Consider the following 24,489-nt stretch of genomic DNA (forward strand, 5'->3'; position numbering starts at 1 on the left):
TAAACACAGAATTACAAATCAGCAGTTCTTTGCAAGGTGTGACCAAAGCTCCCTCGGGAGGGGTGAGGGCTGTCAATGAAAGTTTCTTGGAAGAGGAGGTACCTAAACGGGGTTTAGAAAGATAAACAGGAATCGTCCAGGAAGACGAAGCAGGAAAGAAAATGTTGGCGAAAGAAGCGGCATATGGAAAACACAAAGAGGTGAGAATACTATATTCAGGGCAACACACTACTTGAAAACAGAGTTCCAGGAAGAAGCAATAGACATGAAGTAAGACCTCAGCTCGTGAAGGGTCTGTGTTCCAGGCAAATGAACAGCCCACTGGCAACCTCTGCAGGAATGCCAGAGAAGCGACGGAACCATATTTTCTTTTTAGGAAGATGACACTTAGTGATGGAAGATGCCTACCAGCTTTTCTTATGCTGCTTCCTCCTTACCATTCATTCATTCAAGTATTTAGCAATCTATTATACACTAGGTCTGATTCTAGGCAATGAAGACACAGCCGTACATAACAAAGAGTCTTCCTTCAAAAAGCTTATCCTTTAGTGGAAGAGCCAGCTTACGAAGGTCTCAGCTTCAGTACCACTTCTTCAGAGATTTCTCCGATCACACTATCGAAAACAGCTTTTTCCTCATAGCTTGTACCGTCATGCTGCCACACCATCGCGTTCTTTCTCTAAATGTACCGTGATTTATAACATTTTATGTTTGTCTTGTTCTTTTTATTCCCAGAGTCCACCACAGTCGGACAAAGAGCAGATGCTCAGTAAATACTTGCTGCCTGAAAGAATGAAAAAAGAATGCCTACCTTTATAACTTAACTTCCCGAAAAATGCATAGTTTTTGCTTTTTAGACCCAACCAATCCCCCTAGATCCAAGCCCGAAGTGTTGCTCAAGCCTCTACATTTTTAGAGTCCTTTTAATGCGGCCATGAACACCTATCTCACAACTATGCAATTTCTTATCAAGAGCTACTCAGGCAGCCCAGAGTAAGCTTATTCAGAAAGATAATCTTACATTCCTGTTCCTGGCTGTCACTGTGGCCTAGCTTAGCTGGCCCTCCATGATTGAATAATCAATACATTCAATACTTACTGATGCCCACTATGTGCCAGATAGTGGGAGAGGGATATAGTGGAGAACATGACAGAAATGATCCCTGCCCTTAAACAACCAACAATTTAATAAGGTGATACATACAGGTAAGCAGGCAATTACAGTACTAGATGACAAGGTCCATGACAGGGAAGGTGGATCGTGCCACAGAAGGGTCACTGGACACAGGCTGTCAGTTACACTTACAATTACACTTACAGGAATAGGGGAGCATGAAGGATGGAGTGGACGTAAAGGCTTAATTAAGCACTGGGCTAAATGCTAAATGGGTGCAACATTGCAAATACAACAACCAAAAAAGAAAAAAATAAGTTAGATGGCACTAATGTGCTAGGCATTCTTTTAAACATTTTCCCTATAGCATTAATTACATATTATTATAAATACCATCAATCACATGTACGTATGATTAATTTATTTAACCCATACAACAATCCAATAAGGTGCGTACGACTACCATCCTCACTTTACAGAGGACGTTCCCGACGTACAGACAGCTAAGGAGTGTGTCCAACGTTGCGCGGCTAGAAACGCAGAGGGATGAGGCAGACGAGGGGGTCTGGAGCTGCAGGCTGAGTTCTGAACCTCTGTACTATCCTGTTTCTCAAAAGTATTACCAATTGTTTTTCTTATTATATTTTTTATTTCCTGTAATAAAAACTATTTACTTTCACACATGCTATGTTTCCAACAGCCATCACTACTAGTAACTGATTAGATAAAATTAGGTCCTTTTCAACTTAAGAGATTAAGATATGGATGGCAATTTGTAATATAACTTTAAGGGCTGACTAATTATTAGCAAATGTTTGAAGAATATATTTGAAGAAACAGTAAGCTTGATGAGTGGTTTACATTATCCCTTAAAAGAAAAGCCCCCAGTAGAAACAATGGGCAGTGAGAGTCTGGCGTTCCCCACTACTGCTGACTGTACGTGCAGCACCCAGCAATTCCCCTCCTGGGCATCTGCCCCTAAGAACTGTGTATGTACGTACACGTGCTAGAATGTCGATGGCAGTCCTATGTGTAGCAGCCCGAGACTGCAAGTTGCCCAACGGCCCACGCCCATCAACAGTAGACCAGGTAAGTAAACTGTGTTTTATAACACAGCAGAGGAGGGAGCCACAACTGTATACAACAACATGCATGAATCGCACATGAAGAGAACGTTAATGAAAGAAGCCAGACACGCAAGCACACGTCCTGTATGACTCCATCCACGTGAAGTGCAGACCAGGCAAAGCCAGTTGATGCTACTGGGTGGGTAGGGGTCGGGGGAGCAGGACAGTGGTGTCTCGTGAGCAGTGGCTGCAGGGAGTGTGAGGGGCTCACGGGAAACCAGTCACGTTCTGCTTCTGGAACTGGGTGCTGGTTACTCACGTGTCCAGTTCATGAAAATTCGTCAAGTGTACATTTATGGCATGTATAGTTTTCGGCATATATGTTCTATAAAAAGTTAAATGAAAGTTGGTATCTTTAAACATACGTCTATAATTTTTAATGGATTTTGATGAATTTAATACAAAGGGAAACAATTACATTATTACCATCATCTAATATTTGAGTGCTAACCTTATGGCAGGTCCTATGTTAAAAGCTTTACATGAATGAATCTCACTTAATCCTCACAAACATCCTACAGAGACGGGAATGACTGTTAGCTCCACTTTCCAAAGAGAAAACTAAGCCTTGGATTCATTAAATAATGTGTTGGAGCAGAAAATCAAACTCAGGCAGTCCTAACTCTAGAGAATATATTCTTATCTATCTAGCTATTCTAAACTTTAGGTGAAGAGAATTCAGTCAGCCATATCAAGGCAAAATAGACATAGTGGTCTTCAGCTTTACTCCACATAAATGTGTACTCATATTATTTCCAAGTGGAACCTGCAAGTAGAAGAAACACTAGCCACGCTAGGTGTAACAAGCCACAGCATAGACAATTTGTTTCCCACAATCAAAACACTTTAGTTGCAGCTTATTTGTTCAGGCCTGAGAAAAAATAAATGTTGAGAGTTTCTAAAAATAAACTCTACTTTCCTAACTCAATTCTGTCCCTTAACATTATTCACTCCAGTGACATAAAGTACATCTTTAATTTAAGAAAACATAGCATGGCAGAAGAATATTAGCACAGCTAAAGCTTAGCGCCATTATCCATCTTTTACGATGCTGCGTCAGTGGGCTGGATCTGAGGGATACGCTGATGACTCACACTCACAATGCAGAGTTACCAAGCAATTTATGAATGAAAACAGAACAAATGCATTATGTAATAAAGTTTTAACAAAGGTAACACAGGGAAAATAATCCCATAATTAGTGAAAGCATTTGGTAATTTACCAACATTAAATTTACCTCTTTGGAGGGGGAAGCGGGAGATGTGAAAATTGTCATCCAATAGGACCATACAAACATAACAATGAACAGATGGAAAGCCACAAGGTAAACAACGGCCTTTCCTGGTAAATAAAAACAAATAACATTTCATTGAATCCAGGTGAAAACAGGAAAAAGCATTATACATTAAAACACAATATTTAGGGTCAGGAGGCTCGATCCAATAAAAAATTTAATTAAAATGTACTAAAAACATCAAATATATACACTCCTTTATCTGCATGACGTTAACATTACAGATATGAAAAAACATTCTATTCCTGCATTTAAGGATTATTGACCTGGTTTATAAGTAAAGACTGTATTCTGAGATGAGATTTGATTTCATTAAGTTGCTGAAGATTTAAGCTGAAATCTTATGAGCACCTCCTTCAAAAGCACTTTCTAAAAGCTAGATTTTAAATGACTTAAAAATTATTATTTAGGGCTTCCCTGGTGGTGCAGTGGTTGAGAGTCCGCCTGCCGATGCAGGGGACACGGGTTCGTGCCCCTATCCCGGAAGATCCCACATGCCGCGGAGCGGCTGGGCCCGCAAGCCATGGCCGCGGAGCCTGTGTGTCCGGAGCCTGTGCTCCGCAACAGGAGAGGCCACAGCAGTGAGAGGCCCGCGTACAGCAAAAAAAAAAAATATATATATTATTTAATGTTCACTATGAACATTAAATCCAAGGAACTATATACTGAAAATGAACAATTCAATTCCTGGACTGTCAGGAAAGGTATCCTAAATTCCACTGTCGTTTTCAACACTGAGTAATGAAAAAGTTTTAGCCACTCTGGATTTCTGCCATAACTGTTTCCTAAGTGGATTAGTGTAACATTCCAACATCTTTATCTCCAAATATTAACTCACTGATATAACTAAAAACTTTTTGTTGTGTTCTGTGGTTTTTCTATCTGTAAGAAGTGGAACTGGTTTCCATTAAGAAGCCAGAATTATTTACCAAGTGATTAAAGTCTTTTTCAGTTTGGAATGCAGCACCACAAACTCACCGAAGAAAACAAAGCACAGATGAGCATAAAAGTTTGAGATTCTACTCATTTGTAAAGTTTGGATCAAATATTACTTTTTCCAAAAGCCTCCTCCATTACTTTCAGAATTTATTCTCCCTTCATACTATTCTCCCCAAATAATTTACTCAGACTTCAATTAAAGCACTTAATGTGTTTCCTTTAAGTTAGCTGCTTAATATTGATAAGTTAATAAATGCAAAACACTTACAACAGTGTCTGACACATAATAAATCCTCAATAAATATTGGCTACTCTTATCATTGCTGTCCAAGTATAGCAGTTCCTTCTTCTCAAAGACTGGTTCTTTTTGTGCATTCCCTATTTCAGTGTTACCCAACTATATAGACTGATAAAAGTTTTCACTGGTCTGCAGTTAAATGAGAAACGTTAAGAACAATGGAGTGACGTTTTTAGAAAGCTAACATGTATTCAGTACGAAGTACTGTCCTTCCTTTGGTCTGAGGTTACTTTTCCTTATGTTTTCACATAAAAATAATGATACAAAATTGACAACTTGCTGGACCCTGGCATTTTCTTCTGCAATTATACTGGTCCATGCCTGGTCTAACAGAACAGAACCCTGAGACACACAGATGACTGATGCAGGAAGCCAGGGCTCGATGACCCTCACAACGCACGGCTGGCTAATCAGCACGGAGCACGTACTTCAACTTCTAGCTCCTAAAATCTCTTTCAAAGTAGACTTCTCATTCTTTTCACCGCTAGTGCAATAGTTCTTACATTGTTGCTCATCTCATTTGGGTCACTGCACAAGCCAATGGGCGCCCTTGCCTTCCAGTCTCTTGCTTCCAATCCATCTCAGTGGCCAGCGTAAAATATGTGGTTCACCGTTTCTTATCCCCTTTGACTATGAAATTGCTGGGAAATAGCTCCATCTACATGACAAATGAATGCATTCTCTAAAACTCTGGAACTTCCTAGTAACCATATTTATTTTAACTATAGCTACTCAAGTCAGCCCTTCCACCTACTGCAAGTCTACTAGAAGACATATAACGTTACCTTGTTTCTAGCCCTCACAATTGTCTCGTGGGTATTCTTTCAGTTTACAAATGTGAAATCGAAGGCTCAGAGAATTTAATATTTTCCCCAGTGTTACTTACTTACTAAATGATAAAGCCAGAATTCAAACCCATATATGCTTGATAAACACCCAAGGTCTTTCTCACTGTGTCATATCTAAACTAATTTTCCTCCACTTTTTAAATTATTATCTAGTGGTCACATCCTACTTCAGAGATAACATCTGGTGCTAAGATGAAGCCCTAACCACAACTTCCTTCTATTCTCAAATATGCTTTCTTTTCACTTTCACAAAAACTGATTGTCATCCTCATTGAAAATTGTGGTTTCACAAAATCTGCATTCTCTATCATTCCAGCTCCCTCTAGGCTAAACCCCATGGTCTAACCAATGGATTCAACAGCGTCCCTTCATTTGTTTCTCCTTTGGAAAAACAGGCTGGAGCTCAGTCTCCTGTTACACCAGCACTGAAGCCATTTATCAAGTCTGCAATTTTACCTTCACCTAGCTCATTTCACTTGTTTATATTATCGTCTTTTGCCCCCATATTCAATCAAGTTTGTCAATCCTCATCTACGTATTATTGCATAACTTGGTTACTTTAACTTTAAACTTCTTAATCATTGAGTTACTTACAACTAAGGCTAGAATATAGAACAATATACTGTAACATTTTTTAAACATTTAATATTTTTTTAGAATATTTTTGCTCTCCATAAGAACAAAAGCACATGGTTTTTGCCTTAAAAAATCTTAACCTTCAGTTAAAGAAAGAAAAGATAAAATAAATCTCTTAGTATATTGCCTGGAATATAGTAAGCACTTAATAGACGGTAGTTATCAAATTATAATATAAATAATAACAGGAAATATTGTTTTTAAATAAGTTCAAATTAGTGTGATTACTAATAATCCCATATATATGCTATAAACTATTGGTTAGAAGTAATACTTAAAGTAAAAGCTTAACTCATCAAATTAAATCAAAGTTCAAAGAAAACTTGAACCTATAAATCAAAAAGTCTGACTCGGGCTTCCCTGGTGGTGCAGTGGTTGGGAGTCCGCCTGCCGGTGTCGGGGGCGTGGGTTCGTGCCCCGGTCCGGGGGATCCCGCGTGCTGCGGAGCGGCTGGGCCCGTGGGCTGTGGCTGTTGGGCCTGCGTGTCCGGAGCCTGTGCTCCGCGACAGGAGGGGCCGCAGTGGTGAGGGGCCCGTGTGCCGCAAGGAGAAAAAAAAAAAAAAAAAGAAAAAAAAAGTCTGACTCAAAAATCACCTGTAACTGAATTAAGAAACAAACAAATAAGCAAACAAAAAACTTTACTGAAAGACTCTCTGAAAGACATGGGGAAAATAGTCCCAAGAAATAATGATCCAAGTTAAAAGTTCTTTTATAACAACTTCAGAAATTCTCTGCTTTCTATATCTGTGCTTTCAACACACAGGAAACAGTTTTGATTTTAAGCAAGAAAAACAAGCCTACCAAGATTGAGTCTATATTTGTTCTGTTACTGAGAAATTAGATCCAAAGTCAACTTGAGATATACATGCTTAACGCCTTCTATTTTCAACAATAAGAATATTTATTAATAATTTCTAGGGACTTCCCTTGCGGTCCAGTGGATAGGACTCAGCGCTTCCTCTGCAGGGGGCACGGGTTCAATCTCTGGTCCGGGAACTAAGATCCTGCAAACTATGCAGCTCGGCCAAAAAAACCACCACCACCACAAAAAAGTTTCTAACTATTCAACTGTTTTAGAAATCCTCTGGATTTTCATATCTCAAATCAAATTTTATTTTTGAAATTTGATCTCAAAGGACTTAAAATTTTCTTTTATCTCAATAAAATTTTGAGTAATGATTTTTCTCTCCAGACACTGTCTCTTTGACTAGTCATTAAAACTTTAATTCCATTTCAAAATGAACTAGTAATATAATTTACAAATTCAGAGTCTGGTTACTTAATTAAATGACTATGAGTAGTAAAGTACTATTTTAAACAAATGCATAAACAAGAGAACCACCAATAAAATTCAGACATCATGAAACACCTCCTCCTCAAACTTAGCTAGAACTGGTATTAAAAATCTTTGAACCACTACTATAAAGAGTTCTAAAGAATATACAAGGCAAAAATATGTATATAAATACATCAAAGAAGTTTGGGTACTAGATGCCTTACAAAATAATCAATTTACATAAATAACACAAATGAGAATATACTGAATGTATAAAAATAAATCTAATAACACATCTCCTTTTAATCACTTAAGCTTTAAGAATATATATCTTCTTTCTGGAAACCAAAACACACACAGTCATCACTAAATAACAAGTATATGGGTTGTAATTAAGATACCATAAGTAGTCTACTTAACTTGAGAGTGAAAGTTAAAAGTGCCTTACCGTTTTCTCCATTTCCAGAAAGTGTAACTAAAATAGAAGAAAACACAGTGAATATATTTTAAACACTTGTATATAAACTTTATTTCAGGTTGACTATTCACCTTAATATCGTTTTCATAAACATAAAATTTAGTTGTAAAATGTAAACAATAATGCAAATTCAGAATTGCACACTCAAAAACCATGGAAACACTAAAATTCAAATTCTTCTTTACCATAAACATTGCAATCACATTAAAATTTTTCTTTAGACCTTTGTTAATTTTAAGTGTATCAATATGGTTATAGTTATGTTTTCTTTAGCTCTTTTCTTAATGCTGCCTACAGAATGAGGAGAACTCTCCTCTATGGCACTCATATGGCACTTAATTAAGTAGTCTGTGATGTAACTTACTAAACTTTTTGTAAAAGCTACACACAAAACACATTGTTATTTTTCTACAGAAAAAAAAAAAAAAAAGAGGAACTTATCCTGTGATTTTTAGAGCACTTTTCTTCCTAGTTTGTAACCCTGGGAACTGCTCCTTATTCCTCCGCTCTGGATTGTCCAGTGGCCTCTGGGTCCTGTTGATTCTACCACCTAAGTCTCTTCACTTCCGCCTCCCCCTCCCATTTCTCCCTTTGCCTTGTTTTAGGACCTTCTCAAATGCGATAGCTTAAAGCAACTCTACTCGCAGTTTAACACATCCTCACCACCAGCAAATCTGAAGATGGAATACTCTTCAACACCCACCCATCACTTACAGAAAAAAGTCCACAGTCTTCAGAGTAGCAAACACTGTAGGCCCTCTGTGATCTACAATCTGTCCGCCTCTCCAGTCTCTTGTCATTTGCCCACACCCACGGTCTAATTATCCTGGAAAAAACTGCAGTTTCCTAAATACATCAAAGCTGTTTCCCACACTGTTGCCTCCCCCATTCACCCTCCAAGACCCGGTGTATACATCCCTCCTTGGCAAAGCCTTCCTGAGTCCCACTCTGGGCAGAGCGGGTCCCTCCTTTATTTCAAGGCTGCTCACCCCTCCATCCTACCATACCACCTCATTTTTCGCAATTACTTGTTGACATGTCTGTCTCACCCTGCTGGACTGCATTAGTGTGGAATCATGTCTTAGAACAATAACAACCCTAACAGTTATCATTAGTTCCCTCTTACAGATAAATAAACTAAGACTCAAAATAATTAAAGGACGTCCCTGAGGTCACAGAGCTAGTACATGCTGTGTAGATAAGATCTGAACTCAAGGGCTTCCCTGGTGGTGCAGTGGTTAAGAATCCGCCTGTCAATGCAGGGGACACAGGTTCAAGCCCTGGTCCAGGAAGATCCCACGTGCCGCGGAGCAACTAAGCCCGTGAGCCACAACTATTGAGCCCTCGCGCCACAACTACTGAAGCCCATGCTCTGCAACAAGGGAAGCCATCGCAATGAGAAGCCCACACACCGCAATGAAGAGTAGCCCCCGCTCGCTGCAACTAGAGAAATCCCGTGCACAGCAATGAAGAGCCAACACAGCCAAAAATAAATAAGTAAAATTAATTTTAAAAAAAATCTGAACTCAGGTCTACTTGGACTTGTATTCTTTCCTGGAGTGTGTTTCATTTTATTCAGTATTTTAGTTTCAAAGCCTGGCATACAGCAACAATGCTTAAGAAATGTTTATTAATTCAATATCCATTTTTGACTAAAATCTCTTGATAAAATAGGAGTATCTGGATACTTCCTTAATAAACTAAAATATATCTATCTCAATCCCCAAACCAACATAATTTAATGAGAAAACACAATAGAAGTATTCCCACTAAAGTCAGGAACATAACAAGCAGGTTCATGATCATTACTTTTTTTTTTTTTTTTTTTAAACATTGTTTCAGAGAGGCATAGGGTTTTTTCCAGCCCATCTTAGGTCATTCAGGTATGGTATGGGGTAGTTAAACCCTGGGCTGGTCCCCTCTGGCCTCACAAAGCATTTCCCCTTTATGCTAGTGTACACTACTAAAAATATAATTTTCATTACGTGCCGTGATATGAAATGATTGGGAAGCACTACAGTAGCCAGACAATTATAAAAGAGGAATCAAGTAATTGTATAGAAACTGAAAAGAAGACATATGTTTCACTACTTGTAGATTATATGACTACATTTTTTCAACTCAAAGAAAACCAACTGAAAAACTATTTTAAGACGTGATAGTGGATGTACAGAAACCCGTAGATTCCCAAGATGCACGGAATCATTATGTAGACGTTATAATAAAAGAAAGTTCTATGGAAAAGCCACCTAAAACATAATGTTCCTAGGAACAAACGTAAGAATTGAGCACGATCGATACAAAAAGAAACATTTTGGTGTTTCCGAGGGACACCGATAAAAGTCTGAACAAGTGGAAAGGCTTATATTCTTACATAGAAGAGTCATTATTAAAATGACAATTCTCCTGAGGTTATTCTTATAAATTTAGTGTCATCTCAATAAAAGTACTTTTATTTCATTTGTGGAAAAATAAACTTACATGATGAAGTAGGAAAATTCTGAAAGAGATGAATAATGAAGTAGCTCTAGTCAAGTCAAATCCTAGAGCACAGTATTTTAAAAATATTACAAAGGCCCCAATTATTAAAACACTTGTACCGGCTCATGAATAAATAGATCTCTGGAACAGAACAGAAAGCTCCCAAATGGAACCAAATGCATATTCACTATATGATAAACATGGGATTTCAAATCAGTGTGGACAGAGCCAGTAAACAGCATCAGAATACATGGGAGGCCATGTTGAAAAAAGGTACCACTGAGATTCACAACACAGTCAGGATAAATCCCAAATGTATCAAAGATTTAAATGCAAAAACTAAAAATAAAAACAAAATCATGCATGTACTACATGAAACAAGGGAAATTTTAAAATATATACACTTTTGGAGCTGAGTAGGTATTTCAGAGTAAGACACAGAACACAGAAGCCATAGGAAAATATTGATATATTTGACTGCATAGAAGTAAAAATAAACACTCGAAAAAAATCACTACAAGACAACAAGAAACTAGGAAAAAATATTCACAATTCTTACTATGGACTAAAAACTAATTTCTCTGTTTAAAGAGTAGCTACAAATCAATAAGAGTTTGTTTTAAACAACCCACTTTTTCACAGAAAAGGAAATACAAACATCTCAAACATAAAAAAGATGGTCAACCTCATTCGTAACAGAAATCCAAAGTAAAACTACATGAAGATACCATTTTTAGTAATCATATTAGTAAAGATCAAAAGTTGATAACATACTGTGTGAGCACACTTGTCAGAGCAGAGTTCTGATTTAAATTGCATCTGGCTAACAGTTTCTGGTGGCTGCCTCTTCCAACTTTCCACTAAGACAGCACGCAACTACAGGAAACAACAAAATTGTTCCATACCAAAAACAAGGCTAGACAAACCAAGAATGACCAGAACTACTTCGTCAAGAGGGCTTTCCTGACCACAGGAGTGGGGTAAATAAATCTCCTTAGCATACGTTCCCACAGCACTATATAATTCCCTTATCCTAACACTCCTGACACTGGTATGTAATCACTAGTTCCTAATCTGTAGTTCCTTCCAGATTTTTCTTGGAGGAAGGGACACGACAGAGTCACCAATGCCTGGCACAGGGTGGAGTGGAACCAGCCCTCAGGATCTGTTAGCTGCCCCTCCGACCACACAGACAAAGGATAGTTAGGGACAACGAACACTGGGCCGTCTGCAGAGCCTCTGGGCTCACAGAGGGATATTCCGTTTTCTGAGGATCCCAATATAGTTTTAAACATTCTTTTGATGATAAAGTCAGAACTATAAAAAACATTACACATACTAATGGTTCCATGTGCCTTGTAAAGGTATAATGAATGTCCTTCTTTCCATCACGTCAGTGACGATGTATCTCATTTGCAGATAGTATTCATCTAACTTTCAGTTTCTCTGTGGACCCGAGAGCCGGCCACATGCTCTTCTCCGCTTAACTGCCCCCTTTTCTCACCGACTCCCCATTAAGTGAGACTGAAAAATCCCAGACACTCTCACTTTACCACCATCCTTTGCATCTACTGTGGCCATGTGATACAGTTTTGGCTAATGGATACATCTTTGGAAAAGGAAAAGTTATGGTGGAAAAAGCTTTTTCTTCCTTGACAAGTGAGAAGCATGTGAGGAGAAAGCCATAGGACTGCCTTCATCCTGTTTTTGCTTTGCATATACTTACAATGTAAGCATGTGCTGACAATCTGTAATTGCCAACGTTCAACCTTGAGGGAAGAATATGTGCTGGATACAGGATTCTGGGTTGACAGTTCTTTTCATTTAACACTTGAAAAACGCCAGGGCACTTCCTTTTGGCCTCCACAGTTTCTGATGAAAAACCTGCTGTTGTTCTAACTTTCCCCCATAGGTAAGGTAAGCTTTTGTCACTGTTTTCAAGACTTTATCTGTCTTTAGTTTTCACAAGTTTGGTTATGATGTGTCTTGGCATGGACTTCTTTATCTTGTTTAGCATTCACTCAGCTTCTAGAACCTGTAGGTTTACGTCTTTCGTCACATTTGCAAAAATTTAATCTATTATTCCTTCAAGTACTTTTTCGGCCACACTCTCAGTCTTCCCTCCTTCTGGAACTCTGATGACACATAGTTTAGATGTTTTTTTTAATAGTTTCACAAGTCCCTGATGATCTATTCATTTTTATTTCTCAGTTTAACTTCTTCTGTTGTTCACACTGGGTAATTTTTATTCCAACTTTAAGTTCACTGATTCTTTCCTCTGCCCTCTCCATTCTGCTACTGAGCAGACTTTTATGAGTTTTTTAATTTGGCTATCGTATTTTTCAGTTCTAAAATTTCCAGTTCTAAAGATGGGTCTTCTCTACATCTTTGCCAACCGAAGGTCTCACAGACTTTCTCATATGTTCACTTCTATAAGGTTTACAGGTCTTACATTTAGGTCTGTAATAGATTTTAAATGCTGATTTAAAAAAAATATGGTATGAAGTGAGGATTGAGGTTAATTTTTTTGCCTAGAGATGGACAATAGTTCCAATATCGTTAGCCAACAAAACTATACTTTCTCTACTGAGTTACCTTGGATCGTCTCATGAAAATTAATCAGCTATATTTGTAAGGGTTTATTTCTGAAGTCTCTAGTCTGCGCCATTGCTCTATAGTCCACTCCTACTCTACCACCACCCTGACTTGATTCCAAGCAGCTTTAGGAAATCCTGAAATCACACAGTATGACTCCTCCAGCTTCTTTTTCTAAAGTGCTTTGGCTATTTTAGGTCCTTTGCATTTCCATATAAATTTTAAGCTCATCTTCGATTAAAAAAAAAAGCCTGCTGGGATTTTTGGCTGGTATTGTATTGACTCTATAGATCACTTTAGAAAGAACTGATATCCTTATAATATTGTCTTCCATTCCATGATCACAGCGTATCTCTTCACTTTAGATTTTACCTGATCAATACAAAACCTTGCACATATTTTGTTAGATTTATCCCTTTTATTTAATTTGTTGATGCAATTATAAATCAGCATTTTAAAAATTGAGGTATAGTTGATTTACAATATTATATGTTTCAGGTGTACAACATAATGATTCACAATTTTAAAGATTATACTCCATTTATAGTTACTATAAAACATTGGCTATATTCCCTGTACTGTACAATATATCCTTGTAGCTTATTTTATACATAGTCATTTGTACCTCTTAATCCTCCATCAGTTGTTACCCCTCCTCCCTTCCCTTTCCCCACTGGTAACCTCTAGTTTGTTCTCCTGTATCTGTGAGTCTGTTTCTTTTTTGTTATACTGACTAGTTTTTTTTTTTTTTTTAGATTCCCCATATAAGGGATAACATATAGTATCTTCCTCTGACTTATTTCACTAAGCATAATATCTTCCAGTTCCATCCATGTTGTTGCAAATGGCAAAATTTCATTATTTTTCATGATGAAGTGGTATTCCATTGTAATATATATACCACATCTTCTTTATCCATTCATCTGTTGATGGACACGTAAGTTCCTTCCATATCTTGGCTATTGTAAGTAATACTGCTATGAACACTGGGGTGCATGTATCTTTCCAAATTAGTGTTTTCATTTTCTTAGAATATATACCCAGGAGTAGAACTGCTGGATCATATGGTAGTTCTATTTTTAATTTTTGAGGACCCTCCATACTGTTTTCCACGGTGTCTGCACCAATTTCCATTCCCACCAACAGTGTACAGGGTCCCCCTTTTCTCCACATCCTTGCCAATATTTGTCATTTGTGGTCTTTTTGATGATAGACATTCTGACAAGTGTGAGGTGATATCTCACTGTGGTTTTGATCTGCATTTCTCTAATGATTAGCAATGTTGAGAATCTTTTCACGTGCCCATTTTTTAATGGGCCCATTCTGCCCATTTTTTAATCAGGTTTTTTTTTTTTGATGTTGAGTTGTATGAGCTATTTATATATTTTGGATATTAACCCCTTATTGGTCATATCATTTGTAAATATTTCCTGCCATGCAGTAGCTTGTCTCTTCATTTTATCAATGGTTTCCATTGCTGTCCAAAAGCTTGTAAGTTTAGTTAGTTCCCCTCCTTCCTTTTTTTTGGCCATACCTCACAGCATGCAGGATCTTAGTTCCCTGACCAGAGATCTAACCTGCACCCACTGCAGTGGAAGCGCAGAGTCTTAACCACTGGACCGCCAGGAAAGTCCCCTAATTAGGTCCCATTTGTTTATGTTTGCTTTTATTTTCTTTGCCTTAGGAGATAGATCCAAAAAAGTACTGACACAATTTATGTCAAAGAGTGTTCTGCCTATGTTTTCTTCTAGAAGTTTTATGGTTTGAGGTCTTACATTTAGGTCTTTCATCCATTTTGAGTTTATCTTTGTACATGGTGAGAGAAAATGTTTTAATTTCATTCTTTCACATGTAGCTGTCCAGTTTTTTCAGCACCACTTTTGAAGAGACTGTCTTTTCCCCATTATATATTCTTACCCCCTTTGTCATAGGTTAATTAACAATAAGTGAGTGGGTTTATTTCTGGGCTCTCTATCCTGTTCTGTTGATCTATGTGTCTGTTTTTGTGCCAGTACCATAGTTTTGATTACCGTAGCTTTGTAGTATAGTCTGAAGTCAGGGAGCATAATTCCTCCAGCTCTGTTCTTTCTCAAGATTGTTTTGGCTATTTGGGGTCTTTTGTGTCTCCACACAAATTTTAAACTTATTTGTTCTAGTCCTATGAAAAATGCCCTTGGTACTTTGATAGGGATTGCACTGAATCCGTAGATTGCCTGGGTAGTATGGTCATTTTAACAATATTAATTCTTTCAATCCATGAAAATAATACATCTTTCCATCTGTTTGTGTCATCTTCAATTGCTTTCATCAGTATCTCATAGTTTTCTGAGTTCAGATCTTTTATCTTCTTAGGAAGGTTTATTCCTAGGTTGTTTTTTTTTTTTTGGTGCGATGGTAAATGCAAGTTTCCTTAATTTCTCTCCCTGTTAGTTTGTTGTTACTATATAGAAATGCAACAGATTTCTGATATTTGTTTTGTATCCTGCAACTTTACCAAATTCATTGATGAGCTTTAGTAGTTTCTTTGCTGGGGTCTTTAGGATTTTCTATGTATAGTACCATGTAGTCTGAAAACAGTGACAGTTTTACTCTTACTTTCCTATTTGGGTGCCTTTTATTTCTTTTTCTTCTCTGACTGCTGTGGCTAGAACTTCCTATACTATGTTTAATAAAAATGGTGAGAGTGGCATTCTTGTCTTATTCCTGACCTTAGAGGAATGATTTCAGCTTTTCATTGTTGCGTATGATATTAGCTGTGGGATTATCATATATGGCCTTTATTATGTTGAGGTAAGTTCCCTCTATACCCACTTTCTGGAGAGTTTTTATCATAAATGGATGTTGGATTTTGTCAAAAGCTTTTTCTGCATCTGTTGAGATGATCATATGGTTTTTATTCTTCAATTTGTTAATATCATGTATCACACTGATTTGTGGATACTGATCTACCCTTGCATCCCTGGAATAAATCCCACTTGATCATGGTAAATGATCCTTTTAATGTATTGTTGAATTTGACTTGCTAATATTTTGTTGAGGATTTTTGCATCTATGTCCATCAGCGATACTGGCCTGTGATTTTCCTTTTTTGTGATATCTTTGTATGGTTTTGGTATCAGGGTGATGATACTGGCCTCACAGAATGAGTTCAGAAGTACTCCATCCTCTGCAGTTTTTTAGAATAGTTTGAGAAGGACAGGTATTAAGTCTTCTCAAATTTGGTAGAATTCACCTGTGAGGCCATCTGGTCATGGACGTTTGTTTGTTGGGGATTTCTTTTATTACTGATTCAATTTCATTACTGGTAATTGGCCTGTTCATATTTTCCATTTCTTCTTGGTTCAGCCTTGGGAGATTGTACACTTCTAGTAATCTGTCTACTTCTTCTAGGTTATCCACTTTATTGGCATATTGTTGTTCATAATAATCTGCTATGATCTCCTTTATTTCTGTGGTGTCAGTTTTAACTTCTTTTTAATTTCTGATTTTATTGATTCAGGCTCTTTTTTTCTTATGAGTCTGGCTAAAGGTTTATCAATTTTAAAAAATATTTTCAAAGAACCAGCTCTTTGTTTCATTGACCTGTTCTATTTTCTTAAGTGTCTAATTCATTTATTTCTGCTCTGATTTTTTACTTCTTTCCTTCTACTAACTTTGGGTTTTGTTCTTGTTTTTCTCATCCTTTCTCGTAAGGTTAAGTTGCTTATTTGAGATTTTTCTTGTTCCCTGAGGTAGGCTTTTATCACTATAAATTTCCCCCTTACAACTGCTGTTGCTGCATCCCATAGACTGTGGATCGCTGGGTTCTCGTTTTCATTTGTCTCCATATTTCTTTTTGATTTTTTCAGTGATCAATTGGTTGTTTAGTAGCATATTTTCTAGCCTCCACTTGTTTGTGTTTTTGCAGTTTTTTTCTTGTAGTTGATTTCTAGTCTCATAGTATTGTGGTCAGATAAGATGCCTGATATTATTTCAATCAATGAGACCATTAGTATTGCCTGTAATACGATTACTGAAAGGTTTAAATAACTTGTTGCATATATGCTCTACATTCTCTAATAGCAGTACCATATATACTTTGTTAGAGCACATAACCATTACAAATTATATTTTTCTCTTCCTTATACCCCTCCTCACTTAGGTCTCTAAGAACATGCGTACGTGACTGATGTTCCTATCATAGTTTACGTTGCGGTCTCTGTAGTCATTTGGGTGGTCTAAAAGCTCATCCTCATTCTCTAGCAAACTGGTTTTGTTGTAGATACAATTCAAGTTGTTCTGTTTATATGCAGTGATCTGGGGGAGACTCAAAAATAATAAACCGTTACCATCATCTTCCCAGAATCCCAAAAGACAGTGACTTTTTGAAGAGAGGAGGCCAGATGTCTTGTGAAATGTGCTACATTCTGAACTTGTTTCTTTTTGGTGTCCTTCACTTCTTCGTCTACCCCAACCTCCTCCTCCTCCTACCATTCCATTCAAAGTCTAATGTCTTGAGTATAATTTGAGGGAGCAGGGGGAAGAGGATGGACAAGAATACTCATCTGGGCACTGTATAGTATTTAAGGAGATACTCAGGAGACACATTATTTAAGTTTGTCACTATCAGTGATGCTACGTTTGGGCCGTTTGGTAAGGTAGTGACCACCAACTGTCTCCTTTGTAAAGGTCCACTTTTCACTTTGACAATCACAAAATCTTTTGTGGAGTAAAACATTAAGGGTATGTGAATATCTTCTTCCCCTAACGGTTTTAGCATCCACTGATATGCCTTGCCTGAATCTATTATTTCGTAGAATTAGAAAATCACCATTAAAAGCCCTCTATTACTTACTTCCATAGTTTTAAGCTGGCATTCTTCTGTAAAGAGCTTTCCCTCACTGGAGATGAACTAGAGTCATTCTAAAAAGGCAGTACAAAAATATAATTATTTCTCTTTAATTACCCATTTTCAGAATAAGATTTTGGTATAATATTTATCTCCAGGACGTCCCTGGTGGTGCAGTGGTTCAGGGTCCACCTGCCAATGCAGCGGACATGGGTTCGGGCCCTGGTCCGGAAAGATCCCACATGCTGCGGAGCAACTAAGCCCATGTGCCACAACTACTGAGCCTGTGCGCCACAACCACTGAGCCCGTGTGCCACAACTACTGAAGCCTGTGCCTACAGCCCATGCTCCGCAACAAGAGAAGCCACCGCAATGAGAAGCCCGCACTCTGCAACGAAGAGTAGCCCCAGCTTGCTGCAACTAGAGAAAGCCCACACGCAGCAACAAAGACCCAATGCAGCCAAAAATAAATAAATAAACTGATTAATTTAAAAAATTCATCTCCACTGTTAGCAAATAAATTCAGTTTTTTTCTTCTTGAATATCAATACAGAAACTTACGGATTTTATTTACTCAATGTGTCATCAAGTACACTCGTTATTTTTATGTTCAAATTGTCTCACTTGGCTAATGCCTCTTCCAGCTGACTCCTGTAGCATCTTGATCATCCCATTAGTCTCTGAGCACTTCCCTGCACAGCACAAGATGTCCCAGGCTCATTTTATATTTTCCTCCCCTGGACCTGACATTAGCCACTTCTTCAAGGGTCACTGGTTCCTTTTAATGATATTTAGAAAACAAGCTTTGAATTCTCAGGGTGCTCACAGCTACTGGAGTTTCATTGCTTTTAGGCCCTTTGGGTTACAGAAGGAGTATTATACTTTTTTTTTTTTTTTAATATCACTGGGCTTCTTTTTTTTTTTTTTTTTTAGATGTTAGGGGTAGGAGTTTTTATTAATTAATTTATTTATTTTTGCTGTGTTGGGTCCCTGCCTCTGTGCGAGGGCCTTCTCCAGCCGTGGCAAGCAGGGCCACTCTTCATCGCGGTGCGTGGGCCCCCCACCATCACGGCCTCCCCTGCCGTGGAGCACAGGCTCCAGACGCGCAGGCTCAGTACCTGTGGCTCACGGGCCCAGCCGCTCCACGGCACGCGGGATCCTCCCAGACCAGGGCTCGAACCCATGTCCCCTGCACCAGCAGGCAGACTCTCAACCACTGCGCCACCAGGGAAGCCCTATACATTTATATTTATATTCACACTGATATTTCCAATTCAAATAGAACATTACAGAGTTTTTTCCTTAATTTCTTGGCATTATATTTGTATCTCTTTACTTCCACAATGAAAATCTTAGTTCCTAAGTAATTTACTTATTTATTCAGTTTAAACTAAAATATACATAAAACAGTTTAAAAACTACATACTAGTTTAAGATTTCTTTGCAGTTTTTTTGTTTTATTCTGTTTTGGCTTTAAACTACATCCAACTAAGGAGTCCTGTGTTACTTTCAAAACTCACTTGAAATAATTCTTTCCTCTGTGTAGTTATAGTACCAACTTCATAAAATTAAGTTCGTTTCATGATTTCAAATTTTACAGTTTGCTTTTACCCCTCTGTTTTATTTTTATTTTGGATATGTAACAAATATAAATGTTTAAAAGTTAAAACTATGTAAAAAGGTACTCAGAAAGGCCTGGCTTTCACTCTTCACCCCCTCACCCCAGATAATCATTTTTATTAGTGTTTGTTTTATCCTTCCACTATTTCTTTTAGCAAAATAAGCAAGTAAGTATGTATTTCTAATTTCTTCCTTTATATATCTTGGTCTACACCTTGCTTTTTTCACTTATACCCTAGAAATCACTACACATTAGTACACAGAGACAACCATTGTTTCCTTTGTAAAGCACTGCATGGTGTTCTACTGTGTGGGTGTTCCAGTTATACAACCAGGCCTCTATTGATAGCCATCTGGGTTGTCTCCAATCTTCTGCTGTTACAAACAGTGCAGCAATGAATAACCCTATGCATGTGTTGTTTACTTGTGGAAGTTTATCTTCAGTGTAGGTTTCTAACAGTGGGATTACTGGACTGAAGGTAAATCTGTCTGCTTTCCCCAAACTCAATTATAGGGGATGTAACATTTTGATACTCCTACAAGCAATGCATGAGGCTGCTTATTTCTCTACAATAAAATATTTTCAGACTTTTGATACTACAGGGTAATTTTACTTTGCATTAAATAAATTAGGGTAAGAATCTTCTCATATGTTTATAAGTCATTTTTATTTTTTTTTCCCTATGAACTATGTCATATCCTTTTTTTTTTTTTTAAATCAGGCTTTCCTCACTCCCTGGTTGTAAGATCATCCAGCCATGTCTTCTCTTAGTGATGGAAGGTTCTTATTTTTTATATTCACATTTGGTCCATTTTGAAATGGCAGATTCCAGGGGTAGGAAAAGTATCAGATAAGCCTAAAAAAAATCTCCTGGCGCCTGAAGATAAGGAAAGAAAAATGATGGTGACGTGTCACAAGGACACAGAAACCAAACTGAAAGGGTTCCTACTGGCTAAATCTGGGACAATTTGAGCAACAAAATAAACGATACAGGGATTTCCCTGGCGGCGCAGTGGTTAAGAACTGGCCTGCCAATGCAGGGGACACGGGTTCAAGCCCTGGTCCGGGAAGATCCCATATGCCATGGAGCAACTTAGCCCGTGCACCACAACTACTGAGCCTGTGCTCTAGAGCCCGTGAGCCACAGCTACTGAGCCCATGCGCCACAACTACTGAGCCTGCACTCTAGAGCCTATGAGCCACAACTACTGAAGCCTGCGTGCCTAGAGCCCGTGCTCCTCAACAAGAGAAGCCACCTGAATGAGAAGCCCGCGCACTGCAGTGAAGAGTAGCCCCTGCTCACTGTAACTAGAGAAAGCCCGCGTGCAGCAACAAAGACTCAGTGCAGCCAAAAATAAATAAATAAATAAATAAATAATGTATAAAAAATAAATGATATGTTATAACCCATAAAATAAGAATCCATGAGAGCACGACGATGTAAGTGAATGAATAAATAAATAAATGGGGAGGAGGGAAAGCTCTTCCTTTCAGTTTAATTCTAATTATTAAATGTAGAAGAAATCATAGAATTTTAAAAATCACCATTTGGCAACCAGCACAGTAACTGTTTCAAGCAAGAGTCCTCAATAGATGCTAAAAAAGAGTAAGTGCAAGTAATCATGAACAGATTTTCCCACAAAGATACTTGTCTCAGGTTGGGTTCTCTGGAATCAGGTGCTGAGACAGTTTGGGGTGCAAGCTACTCACTAGGGATCAGCACATGTGAACGGAGGTGGGGGAAGCGGAATTGGGCAGAGGTAGACGTCTCACTGCAGTGCAGGCCTATCCAAGCGTTGGCCACAGGCAGGGAGCTCTGAAGAAGTCCACCCCTTCTCAATCAGCACTGGATGACACTGCCCAGAAAGGGTGTGACCTTGGGTGAGCTGAGTCACACTGAACAAGGAGAGCTGACTGCTGGAAGCTGTCTGCTGACCGCACGTGCCACAACTGAGCAAGTCCTTCCTCAAAGAGGGATACGTGTGGGTTGTCTGGGTCTACCAGAATACTTATTAATTACAAGGAAAACTGTACCTTTACAGAATGGAGAAACTTGGCAGATACCAGCTTACGTGGTGACCAAAGTAAACAGTTCCCAAGACAGTACAATCAATGACACAACATTACTTTTGTGGTATTCATGCTATAAAATGTATACATGAGGAAACATCAGACATACCTAATTTGAGGGACATTCTACACAAGAAGCCTGTACTCTTCAAAAATGTCACGGTCATGAAACACAAAAGAAGACCGAGGAGCTCTTCCAGATCAAAGGACACAAGAGAGACCTGAGAGCTAACTGCAATGTGTAAGCCTGGCCTGGCCCGTGGAGCAGAACGGTTTAGGGGGACAACTGGAGAAGTCCCAGTAAGGCTTACAGATTAGAGAGTAGCATTTTATCATGCTAATTTCCTGATCTTGATATCTGTACTCTGATTATATAAGAGAATGTTCTCTGCTATAGACTGAATGTTTGTGTCCCCCCAAAATTCATGTTAAATCCTAAGGCCCAGTGTGATAGTATTTGAAGGTGGGGCCTTTGGAAAGTGATTACATCATGAGAGTGAGGCTCTCATGAATGGGATTAGTGCCCTAATAAGAAAGAGACCCCCTCACTCCTTCCATCATGTGACAATACAGTGAAAAGATGGCCATCTATGAACCAAGAAGTGAGCCCTCACCAGACCCCTGCTGGCACCTTGATCTTACACTTCCAGTCTCCCTAAGTGATAAATAAATTTCTACTGTTTATAAGCCACCAACATAAGTGTACGGTATTCTGTTAAAGAACCTGAACAGACTAAGACACTCTTGTTTTTAGAACAAACACTGACGTATTTACAGGTAAAGGGACATAAGGTCTGCAACTTACTCTCAAATATTTCAGACACAGAATGAATAAATGATAAAGCGTGTAGCAAATGATAACCTTTAGGGAATCTGGGTGAAGGATATATGAAAATACTTTGTACTATTTTTCACAAGTCTAAAATTATTTTAAAATAAAAAGTATAAAATATAACAAAAAAATATTTTATCCATTTGTAGTTTACCTTGGAATACAGTATGATATGGACCCAATTTTATCTCTTATCAGATATCTATCCAGTTGTCCCACTTTCTCCTCTGTGATTTGAGGTGCTACTTTATTCTAAATTTCTATATTTACTGTCTATTTCTGGACATTCTATTCTACTCCATTGGCCAATATGTCTGTCCACACATCATACCATACAATTGGTACACAATTTTTTTTTTTTTTTTGGTGGTATGCGGGCCTCTCACTGCTGTGGCCTCTCCCGCCGCGGAGCACAGGCTCCGGACGCGCAGGTTCAGCGGCCATGGCTCCCGGGCCCAGCAGCTCCGCGGCATGTGGGATCTTCCCGGACCGGGGCACGAACCCGTGTCCCCTGCATTAGCAGGCGGACTCTCAACCACTGCGCCACCAGGGAAGCCCGGTACACAATTTTTATAACAGATTTTATTTTTTAGAGCAGTTTTAGGTTCATAGCAAAACTGAACAAAAAGTAGAGAGAGCTCTTATTTACACCCCCTGCTCTCACAGTTTTAATTATAGAGATTTGTGGTTTAAAATCAGGTGGGGTTTTGCACTCTTTATCAGTCTTTCAGAGATTTCATGGTTGCTCTTTCTTGTTTATTTTTCCATGTGACCTTTAGGATCAACTTGTCTAGTGTCAGAAAAAACAAAACAAAACAAAAAACCATTTACTGGGACTGGATTTATGCATTAACTCGGGGAGAACTGAAGTCTTTGTAATGCCGAGTTATTCTATTCATGAACATGAAATACGTAATGTCTTTCCATTTGTTCAAGTCTATTTCTATGTTTTTCAGAAATGTTTTCCTCCTATAGACCTGGCATTTTTCTTGAGTTTATTAAGTATTTTATCTCTCTTTTTTTTTTTTTTTTTTTTTGTGTGTGGTACGCGGGCCTCTCACTGCTGTGGCCTCTCCCGTGGCGGAGCTCAGGCTCCGGACGCGCAGGCTCAGCGGCCATGGCTCACGGGCCCAGCCGCTCCGCGGCACGTGGGATCCTCCCGGACCGGGGCACGAACCCGTGTCCCCTGCATCGGCAGGCGGACTCTCAACCGCTGCGCCACCAGGGAAGCCGAAGCATTTTACCTTTTTGATGTTATTGGAAGTGGAGACTTGACCTCTACCGTATTTTCACGTATTCGTGATTGTCTTTATTGTGTACGTATAGAAAGCATTGCGTTTTGTCTGCTAATCCTGTGTGCTGCCATTTCACCCCATTCCTTTTCCTCGCGTGTTCTGTTGTCACCGACTCCCTCGGCTTTTCAACAGACACTATCGCGTCATCTGCATGCAGACGCAGCGTCCCCACTTCCTTTCCAATGCCTTCTGCTTCGACGTATTCTCTCTTGATTGAATGTGGTAACTGGTTTTGTCAATACAATGTTATTCAATACACAGCAAGGGACACAGTGATACGTATGTACCGCTGGTGTTAGTGGAAATTAAGTATTTTCTGTGTGTGTGCAATTTTGTCTGAAAGGTATCCACTTACTCATATTTTATTATGTTTTTAATCGGGTATGGATGTTGGATTTTTCAAATACCTTTTTGGCATCTACAGAAATAATGATTTTTCTTTCTAAATGTATTAATGTGATGAATCAAATAACAAAAGTAGAAGGAATTAGTTATTACCCTTTACATCCACTGCTAACACCACTTCCTTCAGAGGCACAAGTCCCTTCAGTTCTGATCACTTACCACCCCCAACGCCACTAATGGAGCTTTGTTCCCAAAGGTCAACAACTGTCTAAGTCTAAAAGGATTTAAATGGATGTTTCATGAAAAAAGAATTCTATGGCAAAAAAGAATTTAGAAAAATACTGGATTAAACAAAGTTACATACTTAGTTATAGCAGGGCTTCTTAAAATGTGTAGTGTGCAAATGAGCACT

The 24,489-nt window shown here is 38.5% G+C and overlaps 1 protein-coding gene across 5 annotated transcripts in view; it reads right to left on the reverse strand.

Moving 5' to 3' along the window:
• Positions 1-24,489, reverse strand: part of ZDHHC20 (zDHHC palmitoyltransferase 20) — a 73,857-nt gene that overhangs the window by 38,426 nt on the left and 10,942 nt on the right. For 4 of the 5 annotated variants that reach the window (XM_081214538.1, XM_081214537.1, XM_081214541.1 and 1 more), the window contains exons 2-3: positions 7,981-8,007; positions 3,479-3,582 (exon numbers count right to left, since the gene is read on the reverse strand). In XM_081214538.1, the coding sequence (XP_081070664.1) occupies positions 3,479-3,582; positions 7,981-8,007 (131 nt within the window). Of the gene's footprint in view, positions 1-3,478; positions 3,583-7,980; positions 8,008-8,724; positions 8,826-24,489 lie in introns of those variants that run through there. The other variant, XM_081214540.1, reaches the window with a different exon arrangement.

The sequence above is a fragment of the Mesoplodon bidens genome (genome assembly GCF_964165515.1).
Source record: "Mesoplodon bidens genome assembly, chromosome: 17".
NCBI classification, from domain to species: domain Eukaryota; kingdom Metazoa; phylum Chordata; class Mammalia; order Artiodactyla; family Ziphiidae; genus Mesoplodon; species Mesoplodon bidens.